General features: G+C 44.1%; 1 protein-coding gene across 3 annotated transcripts; it reads right to left on the minus strand.

Moving 5' to 3' along the window:
• Positions 1 to 2012: 2012 nt before the first annotated feature.
• Positions 2013 to 11139, minus strand: LOC140398236 (RNA-binding protein 7-like). 3 transcript variants are annotated; one of them, XM_072486660.1, is made up of 5 exons: positions 11120 to 11139; positions 10110 to 10272; positions 8928 to 9021; positions 7638 to 7740; positions 2013 to 5018 (listed from the first exon to the last, which is right to left on the minus strand). In XM_072486660.1, exons 4-5 carry the CDS (start codon positions 7725 to 7727, stop codon positions 4584 to 4586), a joined length of 525 nt encoding a protein of 174 aa, XP_072342761.1. In that variant the 5' UTR covers positions 7728 to 7740; positions 8928 to 9021; positions 10110 to 10272; positions 11120 to 11139; the 3' UTR covers positions 2013 to 4583. The 3 variants fall into 3 exon arrangements, with proteins under 3 accessions (XP_072342761.1, XP_072342759.1, XP_072342760.1); XM_072486658.1 differs by lacking the exon at positions 11120 to 11139 and adding an exon at positions 10766 to 10910; XM_072486659.1 differs by lacking the exon at positions 11120 to 11139 and adding an exon at positions 10554 to 10698.
• Between the last annotated feature and the right edge of the window lie 726 nt (positions 11140 to 11865).

Raw genomic sequence — 11865 nt, forward strand, 5'->3', positions numbered from 1 at the left:
ACTGATGTCAGGAGGCGGTCTGCCTCGCTGGGCTCTAGGCTTGCATATTGCATGCGCATGAGGGCCAGTATTCTGAAAGCCGGTCACGGCTGGCATTTTTTAAATGGGTCGCAGTCCTGACTTGTGCCTTGATTATGTAATCTCCTCAAATTTAACCCCAACATTCTGACGAATCTACACTTCTTCCAAGATTACTTCCTGTTTGGTGCAATGCCCAGGAAGATACACAGTACTCCAGCTAGAGTTTAAACAGGGCTTTGCAATGCCGATTGCATAGCATCCTCCCCATAGCTATAATTCAGATATAAAAAGCTAGCATTCCATTAACCATCGAAGTGTGTGTGCCTGGCCACTCCCTTTTCGTTACCTGTGTACTTAGACCTGTACTGCGCTGTAATGTTCTGTTTCCATTCTTTTTTTTAAAAGAGTTCCTCTGTTCCTAATTTCCTCACTATTTTTAGAACCTTATTGAGTTCTTTGAGAAGGTGACCAAACAGGTGGATGAGGGTAAAGCAGTTGATGTGATGTATATGGATTTCAGTAAAGCGTTTGATAAGGTTCCCCACGGTAGGCTACTGCAGAAAATACAGAAGCATGGGATTCAGGGAGATTTAGCAGTTTGGATCAGAAATTGGCTAGCTGGAAGAAGACAAAGGGTGGTGGTTGATGGGAAATTTTCAGCCTGGAGTCCAGTTATTAGTGGTGTACCACAAGGATCTGTTTTGGGGCCACTGCTGTTTGTCATTTTTATAAATGACCTGGAGGGCGTAGAAGGATGGGTGAGCAAATTTGCAGAGGACACTAAAGTCGGTGGAGTTGTGGACAGTGCGGAAGGATGTTACAAGTTACAGAGGGATATAGATAAGCTGCAGCGCTGGGCTGAGAGGTGGCAAATGGAGTTTAATGCAGAAAAGTGTGAGGTGATTCATTTTGGAAGGAATAACAGGAAGACAGAGTACTGGGCTAATGGTAAGATTCTTGGCAGTGTGGATGAGCAGAGAGATATCGGTGTCCATGTTCATAGATCCCTGAAAGTTGCCACTCAGGTTGAGAGGGTTGTTAAGGCGTACAGTGCGTTAGCTTTTATTGGTAGAGGGATTAAGTTTCGGAGCCACAAGGTCATGTTGCAGCTGTACAAAAGTCTGGTGCGGCCGCATTTGGAGTATTGCGTGCAATTCTGGTCGCCGCATTATAGGAAGGATGTGGAAGCATTGGAAAGAGTGCAGAGGAGATTTACCAGAATGTTGCCTGGTATGGAGGGAAGATCTTATGAGGAAAGGCTGAGGGACTTGAGGCTGTTTTCGTTAGAGAGAAGAAGGTTAAGAGGTGACTTAATTGAGGCATACAAGATGATCAGAGGATTGGATAGCGTGGACAGTGAGAGCCTTTTTCCTCGGATGGTGATGTCTAGCATGAGGGGACATAGTTTCAAATTGAGGGGAGATAGATATAAGACAGATGTCAGAGGTAGGTTCTTTACGCAGAGAGTAGTAAGGGTGTGGAATGCCCTGCCTGCAACAGTAGAGGACTCGCCAACACGAAGGGTATTCAAATGGTCATTGGATAGACATATGGACAATAAGGGAATAGTGTAGATGGGCTTTAGAGTGGTTTCACAGATCGGTGCAACATCGAGGGCCGAAGGGCCTGTACTGCGCTGTAATGTTCTATGTTCCCATTCTTTTTTTAGAGTTCCTCTGTTCCTAATTTCTCACTATTTTTAAAACCTCAACTCAATCCCTTTTTGGTCCGAAATGGATGAATTTACACTGAAATCCATCTTATTTAATCCATTCATGTAATTGTAATTTTATACTCCAATCTACATAGCCCAAAATTGCAGGGAATAAGAAATAATCAGGAAACTAAAACCTGGACTTACGACTAATATCTCAGGACCAATGAGTCATATGAAATTATCATTGTGAGAGGCCTTGACACTCAATTTTAAGGCCACAATGCAAACAAATTCATGTAAAATCATACATTTATCCAAAAAAGTGCATAAACAATGAAGAGGATAAACACTTTACTTGCAAAATGTTGCTGGTTTTTAAAAAGTAGCTGCACGGTCTTCACAACATTACATGGGAGAAAGAAATAAAAGTTGCAAAACCATTAATTTGTAAAATTCCCCAGACAAAAGGATTAGAATACAAGAATTTATAACCTGAAGAAAATACATTCGGATATCATATTTTCCTTTATATGAACAATGTCAATTAATACAGAATCGGGTGATATTACGTTTGGCATTGAGAAATTGGCTTGTGGAGCAAATACTATCAGGAACTGATAAGCAGGTCTTCCTTTAGAAAAGGATGATTAAGTATTTAAAAATATTGCACATTTGCAGACAAATTACAAGCTGTACAACAGCTAAATAACACTAAAATTTAAACAGCATGTGCAATTTTTCCTAGGATTCAAAATTCCTCCAACTCCACTTTCTGAGCCAGCAAGTTAACTTACCCATTTAAAAAAAAAATCAAAAGGGAACAAAGTCAAAAGACCTTGATTACAAAAAGGTAAAATTAAGACTTTAAATTGAAGGAACCAAATGATAAATATGCATTTTAAAAACATGCACTTGGGTGAAGTACAGCCTGGAAAAATTCCAGTATTTTCCAAGAATCCAGGTTTTAAAAAGAAAAGGAGAGCTACATTAAAAAATCGATACAAATCTTGCTTTTTTAAAAACAAATTCTCAACTGTTTCTTTTACGTTATAACTTTTTTTTTTTGCTGGTGATCTGAAGACCAGAGAATACATAATTCCTCGTTTGCAACTAAACTAAGTCCAGAACAAAAACAATGAGTATGCTAGCTTCCAAGGAAAAATGCAATAACGTTTGGCTAGATGTAATACCATGAAGAATGTGAAAATTAAAGACAAAAATTAGCAACATGTGTAATACCAACAGAAAATGTATCTGCATGTGAACTACTCCCAAAAAGGAACCTTACTGCCAGTGTCAAGGCCAACACTGCTCTAAGGGAGTAATACGGTGATAAACTGCTTGCACTTATCCTGTGGTACTTGCAGGAAAACAGCGACAACTCTCCAGCAAATAGAAACTCAGGCGCTACCCACTGCCTGGGCACGGTGCTATCTATTTGTTTAGTATGAAGTGCAGGGATCGAAGCCACGCCCAAGATTCCTGCACCTAGACATCCCAAATAGTGGTTTATGATATGATCACCAAGATAAGAGCTGGTTTGACACTGTATAGGTGGACGCTGATCTCACATTACAAACTGAACACATGGAAAACGGCAATCAACAACTTCTATCCTAGCTTATGAATAAAGCCAAGAAACAGCTGGTATTTACAACCTCTCTCAGATTAAAATTGTTGTCCATCATTCTTGAAATTCCTCACTGCATCAGATTGCTTTATTGGAGCTCTTCCCATCCCAAACTCGCTCATCTAAATTTAATTTGAATCTCCTTCTATTCTTGTGAAAAGAAAAAAAAAAAAGAGATGACTTGGGTTTGGACTGAAGTTATGAAGAGAAATCCAATCTTTCAGACACTGTTTAAATAGTACGGGTCCTGGTTCAGTGAGCAAATCACACATTTTAAAATCAGTTTACCAGATGTAGCTGTAAATGAATTTAGTGGAATCCAGTTCAAGAACCGATTTTGTCAGTAGGTCTAATGCTGGTTAGTGTGAGTAATCCCTTGTTTGCTGAGGAGCAGCTTTCAGCTCATTGTGCTGCATCTGGACTTCCCAGAAGTGTAGACAAAAAGTAAGCACTGTTTTGAAGAGCACTGACATTCTGAGGTACGCATTAGAGGCCGGCAGAGAATCTGATTAATAAGTCAATTGTTCACAGTTCTGATTACTCCGGAGCAGCTTTCGTCAACAAGAATAGCCATTGCCTCTAGGAATCAAACAACAGAAGGTACTGTGGGAGGAAAATATTGTAAAAGGCTGGTCTGTACAACAATTTCTTTTTCTTGAAAGATCCACAGCCCTTGTATGGATTTTGGCACAATTTTGAGTATTGCATCTGCATGTTTGCTCCAAGCAGATTCCACTTGCATGCAGTCTGAATGGGACAGTGTCATGTTTGACATTTTTTTTTTGCTCTGGTGAAAGTTTAATACTGTCTCTAAAAAGTACATCTCACACAATGCTGCTCAACCACTCCCCAGGCTGACCGTTCAAGAGAATGAGACAGGAATTAATTGGTAAAGGAACTCATTGGGAAAGCTGTATAACTCAATTGCCCAAACAGAGCAGCATCAATTCTGGGATTTTTTTCTTCTTTTAAACAAGCAGCTACTGAGACAAAGGGGAACATTAAGAGGGGATTGGATAAATCTCAGTGGGGAGGGGACAGAGTCAGAAAGACAAATGGGCCAAAGGGCCTCCCGTGTTGTAAATTCTACAAACAGGGAATTTCTGTGCAGGCTTCCCAACTCGCCAATGAAAAAAATTACAATTAGGGATAGAAATTTTTTTAAACCAGGTGGTGTCCAGTTCAGTTAATTTTCACTGACCAGTTCCTCAAATTCCAATCTTTTAGAGGGAAAGGGGTTTAAACCCAACCCCACCAATCTGACATGCTAACAGTTCATTGCCAATTTCGACGTCTGCTGCCTCTAGCGGGCTCCCTCCTGTAATCATAATCCCAACTTCTGTTGTGGTGAGAGCTTTGGTCATGTTGGAACTCAGGCTCGCGGCTCCCCCTATAGTGTTGGTCCGGACTGTGATCCTGAAAGTGACCATCTCGAGTAAAATGGCCATCATCTGATCGGTAAGATGAATGAGCCTGCTGCCTGTGGCCGCCAGATGACGATTTTTCCGATTGCCATGTAATTCGTGAATTTGGACTGGGTGGCCGTGGTTGTACAGGGGTGTTATAATTCGGAGGTGTCGATTGCTGGCTAGAAGGCGCTCCTCGATAGGATTGCTGCTGCGTGGATCGGTTGTTGGCACTCGACTGCTGCATTGAGGAACTATAATTCTGCTGCCCTCCCATGGCGTGTTGCTGCCACATATTGTTCACCTGCAAGTTAAAAGAAAATCAAAGCTTTCAAATCTGCAGAATTCAAAATCAGAGCTGACGGGAGAGAGCAATCAGCTCAATCAATGAAAGTCATATGCAGGTACTAAACTGGCAAATACAACACCTGAAGGTGATTAGTACTAGGAAGGATAAACCGATTCAACAGGCAGAAGGATTGCCATCCGGAGGTTACAGATTCAAGCTAATTGGAAAAGAAGCAGGAGAAAAGACAAAGAAAACATTTTAAAATCCAGCAACCACTTGGAATGCACTGCCTGAAAGGACGGTGGGAAAAAGATTCAAATCTTCGAAAACGAAATTGTATGTATACTTGAAAAAACAATTTGCAGGGCAATGGTAAAAAGAACAGAGGAATAAGATTAATTGGATAAATAGCTTTTTTTTAAAGAAATAATTTTTATTCAAATTTTCACAAAATACAGAAAGAAAAGAACAAACCCCCTCCCCATATACATAAATAATAAATTAACAGCCTTCATCAACACAAAGGCAAATATACACGCCCACTCAAGAAAAACCAACCAACCACCAAACCCCCCCCCCCCCCCCGGGGGTTGCTGCTGCTGACCATCTTCTAACGTTCTGCCAGGAAGTCTAGGAACGGTTGCCACCACCTGAAGAACCCTTGCACCGATCCCCTCAAGGCAAATTTCACCCTCTCCAATTTAATAAACCCCGCCATATCGCTGATCCAGGATTCAACGCTTGGGGGCCTTGCATCCTCCCACTGAAGAATCCTTCGCCGGGCTACCAGGGACGCAAAGGCCAGAATACCGGCCTCTTTCGCCTCCTGCACTCCCGGCTCCTCTGCCACCCCAAATATTGCGAGCCCCCAGCCCGGCTTGACCCTGGAACCTACCACCCTCGACACCGTCCTCGCTACACCCTTCCAAAAGTCCTCCAGCACTGGACAAGCCCAGAACATGTGGGTGTGGTTTGCTGGGCTCCTTGAGCACCTAACACACCTGTCCTCGCCCCCCAAAGAACCGGCTTATCCTTGCCCCGGTCATGTGAGCCTTATGCAGCACCTTAAATTGTATGAGGCTGAGCCTCGCGTGAGAGGAGGAAGAGTTCACCCTCCCCAGGGCATCCGCCCACATCCCCTCATCAATCTCCTCATCCAACTCCTCCTCCCACTTACCCTTTAGCTCCTCCACCGAGGCCTCCTCCTCGTCCTGCGTCACCTGATTTGTTGCCGAGATCCTCCCCTCTCCAACCCACAGGCCCAACAGCACCCTGACCTGGACCCTGCGTGGCAGCAACAGTGGGAACTCCACCACCTGCCACCGAACAAACTCCCTTACCTGCATATATCTAAAGGTGTTCCGGGGGGGGGGGGGGGGGGGCCTAAACTTCTCCTCCAGCTCACCCAGACTCGCGAACATCCCGTCCACAAACAGGTCCCCCATCCTTCTAATACCTGCCCTGTGCCATCTCAGGAACCCTCCGTCCACCCTCCCCGGGACAAACCGGTAGTTCCCCCGAATCGGGGACCCCCCCGTGACGTCTCCATTGCCCCCAAAGTTTGAGGGTAGCTGCCACCACCGGGCTCGTGGTATACCTCGATGGAGGAAGCGGCAGCGACGCCGTCACCAGCGCCTCCAGGCTCGTGCCTAAATAGCCCTTTCAAAGAGAGCACAGAAAAAGAAAGATGGTAGCATAGTGGGAATCATAGGACTGATGATCCAGGAGGCCCAAGCTAATGCTTTGGAGACACAACCCCCAAAGCACTGAAATTGGTGGAATTTGAATTCAGTTAATAAATATAAAGTTGGTCTCAGTAATGGTGACCATGTCAATTATCATTGATTGTTGGGAGAAAAAAAAACCCTCATCAAGTCCAGTAATGCCCTTTAGGGAGGGAAATCAGCTGGCTCTTACTTGGTCTGGCCTACATGTAACTCCAGGCTCACCAATGTGGTTGACTCTTAACGGCCCTCTGAAATGAATACCCCATCAAATCACTCAGTTCAGGGCACTTAGGGATGGGCAACAACTGCTGGTCTTGTCAGTGATGCCCACATCCCATGGCTGAAAACAAAAAAAAAAGTGAAGGAACCCATATCTTTAAGTTAATTCCGATAGAACAAGAAAAAGGGCGACTCCTGTAAAAGTTGGGATACAAGTTCATGAAGCCGTTTTACTACCCATAAACACTGCAAATAGCACGAGTGGTCAAGGCATATGCAAATCAAAAACCACGCTAACCCCAAAACGCTTAACTGATATCAAAGATAACCCAAGGAAGACAAGACTGGGGGTGACCTGATAGAAGGTATTAGAGAATTGGAACTACATATGGCATATATAAACAATATATTCTTAAATGTTTAGGAGGTTTCTTCTCATGCAGAGAATTTCAGGATGAGAGCACTGAAAAACATACAACAAAAGAGCGATTGATAAAAAGGGGAAAATGTGCTTTCATAATGGTTCTTGAAATGACATTTTACTAGAAAAAATACATGCATGATATCTGAATTAGAGCACAATAGTATACTGGACCTTGAAATCTGTATTTCATTTGAGGCTCAATAGTTTTATCCCAATAAACTTGGCAGGAAATAAGATTTTTAATGAAAAGGTGACTTTACTTACCAAGACCTGCCGCTGAAGACTATCAGGTGAAGAAAATGATCTCTGTACAGGCTGTGGAGTTGCAAATATTGGAGAGCCCATGTTATCCATTCCCCGACCAAATCTGTCCCAGGGTGTGGGAGTCAATGTAAGAAAGAGAGAGCACACAAGAGAAGGTGGAACACTTTACAACAGGATCCAAGAAACAATACAGAACTAAAATATATACAAAGAAGAATAAAGAAGAAAAGTACAGCACAGGAACAGGCCCTTCGGCCATCCAAGCCTGCGCCGACCATGCTGTTCATCTAAACTAAATTCTTCTACACTTCCGGGGTCCGTATCCCTCTATTCCCATCCTACTCATGTATTTGTCAAGATGCCCCTTAAACGTCACTATCGTCCCTGCTTCAACCACCTCCTCCGGCAGCGTGTTCCAGGCACCCACTACCCTCTGTGTAAAGAAAATTTTGCCTCGTACATCTCCTCTAAACCTCGCACTTTAAACCTATGCCCCCTAGTAATTGACCCCTCTACCCTGGGAAAAAGTCTCTGACTATCTACCCTGTCTATGCCCCTCAGAATTTTGTTCTTCTGCCTGGTGTTTTAACTTAAAATCATTCTTCTAATCCCCAACTTCTATTGTCCTAATTAACTTATACATTTATTCGGTTGGAAAAGAAAGTGCAGGATTTAGCTACACCACACCCTTCCCCCCACATCTATTTTAGCTGTTCCAGAATCTAAGAGTTCTAATTCATGGAGTTACGTTTATAACACATGAACTACATGGAATATAATGAGATGAAAATTAATGGCAACTAAGATTGAATTTTATTGAAATTCTCTTAAACATTGGTAATGTCTTCAGTGTCTCAAGTTTCTTGTGACAACTCTATTTGGCGCTTTTGTTAATGTCGCTGTTTGATGCAGGCACTAACTTTGAATGCAATACGCATGGTTTGAGACAACCGCAAACAGTGATTTTACATCAGATTTTCCACCCAATAACGGCGGCTAGATAGGCATACGATTGTACGGAAGCGCCAAACACACATCATCCAAAATTCCCCAGATATAACGAGTAATGCCAATAATCAGTATGGCTCCCAACTCTAGCCCAGAAAAACTTCAGGAATTCAAAACAGAAAAGGCAACTCTGATATTCAGAATCTAAAAAGCAGCACTTCAACCCTTGCAAGTTCCAGCAAATGAAGTGGTTTGCGATTGTATTTTTACAAGTCTGATATAACAGATTAAATTCCTAATCACGCACAAACCAAAGAATAAAAGAATTGAACAAGTCAATACCGGTTATTGCTGAACTGGTTAGAATTGTACGGAGTGAGAGAAGCAGTTGAATTCGGAGACTGGGGACTTCCTTCCCGAGATTCATGAATACTGCCTAGGAACACAAGACCGGAAATTACTGCAAATATTAAATACAAAAGTTGATTTAAAATTTTCCTGTGGATCTCAATAGAAAGCAAACAACCAATGTTGCTGCTTGCCTTTCCTGCGAATTTACTTACATTCCACTTTCCCTCAACATCTTAAACCAGAAGCAGCATCTCCACTCCAATTAAAAGCATCTAATTTATCGCTGGCAGAGGATATACCCCAATGATCATGATGGGCCAGAGTCTCTTACTGTGTTGTAAAACTCTATGACTGGTAGTAACAGCATTATCACAGTCCATTTGCAAAGCACCAGATCAGCTGATGGCTTAGTAGCTTAAGAGTGCACAGAATTATAGTGGTACATCCAGTTTAAAAGTCCAAAATATTTCCACAAGGATAAAAGTATCAAACTCCTCTTTAAATTGGGTCAATTGTCAAAAAAAGTCAATTGCAAAATTATTGGTTGCAATATTGACAAGAATCTTTGCAGTTGTTAATACCAATAATAATCGTTATTAGTGTCACAAGTAGGCTTATATTAACACTGCAATGAGGTTACTGTGAAAAGCCCCTAGTTATCACACTCCGGCACCTGTTTGGGTACACAAGAATGTCCAATTCACCTAACAAGCACATCTTTCAGGACTTGCGGGAGGAAACCGGAGCACCCGGAGGAAACTCACGCAGACACGGGGAGAACATGCAGACTCCGCAGAGTGATCCAAGCCAGGAATCGAACCTGGGACCCTTGTGCTGTGAAGCGACAGTGCTAACCACTGTGCTACCGTGCCATCCCACCCACCTCCAATAAATGCCACCAGAAATATCTACAACCGGCTCAAATAATGGACACCTGGGAACAGATTTACATTCTCTCGGATCTGGAAAAACCTGGAGTGACAAATTTAGAATAGAGGTTAACTTTACTCTCACTCTACAGATGCTTACAAACATGCTGCGTTTTTTCAGCAGCTCCTGTTTTTGTTTCAGTTTCCAGAATCCGCAGTATTTTGCTGTTAGAATTGGAATCACCGCCTGATAAAAGCAGGAAATAAGTTGCAAAGCAAAACATGAAAGAGAACCGTTCCTCACCTGATCTGAACTGGATTTTGATGGCCTTGCCATGCAGTTGTATCCCATTCAACAAGTCTTTTCCATAATGGACCGACTCCACGTGTTTGAAATGCACAAACGCGAACTGCTTTGATTTTCCATCCTTGTCCTTGGGGATTTTTACGGCCAGGAGTGGGCCAGCCTGGCAAAACAGCAAAAGGGGGTAAAAGTGAGAGGCAGAGAGAGCTGGTACATTTTCAGTTCACACACACACACACAGCCATCGACTTGCAAAGTGGCTGGGGGAGTTAATGAAGCAACCAGACAGGTTGAGGCCAAGCGGTGAATCTGAAATAAAAGCAGAAAGTGGCTGGATAAACACAGCAGGTCTGGCAGCATCTGTGGAGAGAAGCCCCAGCGAGTCTGGAAGACTCTTGGTCAGAATGGGAGGGGTTTTTTAAATTTGTTCTCTGGGAAACTTACTCCCGCTGGCAGCACAAACATTCTCCTGGTTTAAATGGCAGATTTGAATCTGGCCCAGTTAACGCGGGCACCAGGTGAAGAGAATTCAGGATAGAGTTTGAACAGCCCCAGGTTACCCTGGGGAACAATACCCTGGGGAACAAGCGGGAACCGCCGGGACGAGTGAAGGGAAGGCCCCCGAGGCGGAGAAGCCTCGACAGGCCCAGGCCCACCTGCAGGAACAACTCGAACAGAAGCTCTTCCGTCACTCTCTGATCCAGGCTCCCGACGAACAGCGTCTTGTCCGCGTCGCTCGATACCCCCATGGTGCCTTCAGTCCAGACTCTTCCCCCGTCCCCTCTACCCTTCCCTCCCCCAACCCCGGACGCAAGTCGCTCGACCCTAATTACGAATCAGGCGCCTATTTTCATCCCGCTCGCTCCGACCTGGGCCTCACTTCCGCCCCGCTAGCTCCGACCTGGACCCCACTTCCGCCCCGCTAGCTCCGACCTGAACATCGCTTCCGCCCCGCATGCCCACCCTCCGGCCCCACTCCCCTACGTTAGCCAACCCTACGAGTCACTCACCACCGGTCTTACATCGTCACCACCTCAAGCCACACTTCTGCCCCGCTCGTCGTCCACCTCCAACCCCATTTCCGCCCCGCTAGCTCTCTCTCTCTCTCTCTCTCTCCCCTCCAGCCTTATTTCCGCTCCGCTATCCCCCGGCCTTACTTCCGCCCCGCTAGTCACCAGCCGTCACATCCACTTCCTCGAACCTGGACTTTAGGTCCTGGCATGCGTGTTATCTTTAACATTTTAAATCATGTTTTCATTCAGAAAATGCGCAACAGCTTGTTGGATATCAGTGGGATTTAAAAAAATACTGTTCAAAATTAAATTCTCTGCTCTGAGTGCTTGAGGAACATAGGATTTAGGAGGAGGAGAAGGCCATTCGGCCCTTGGAGCCTGCTCTGCCATTCAATCAGAGCAAAGCTGAAACAAAAGCAGAAAACACTGGACAATCTCAACAGGTCTGGCAGTATCTGTGGAGCGAGAATGGAGCTAATGTTTTGAGTCTGGATGACTCTTTGTAAAAGCTGCTCTGGATGTGGTCTCAAATCCACTTTCCTGTCATCCCTTTTTGGCAATAAACTTAATTCAATAGCTGAATTGCAAATACCAACCGAGAAAGCTAACTTAAGCTGACCAACAGCTTCAGAAAGCTGACATCTCAAGAATAAGCCCCTAACATATTTGCATGAATCGGAGCTGTGACATTCAGCCCCTCAAACCTGCTCTGTCCTTCATGGAGATCGTGGGCGAAATTTCCC

This window comes from Scyliorhinus torazame, chromosome 21, assembly GCF_047496885.1.
Source record: "Scyliorhinus torazame isolate Kashiwa2021f chromosome 21, sScyTor2.1, whole genome shotgun sequence".
Classification (NCBI taxonomy): Eukaryota; Metazoa; Chordata; class Chondrichthyes; order Carcharhiniformes; family Scyliorhinidae; genus Scyliorhinus; species Scyliorhinus torazame.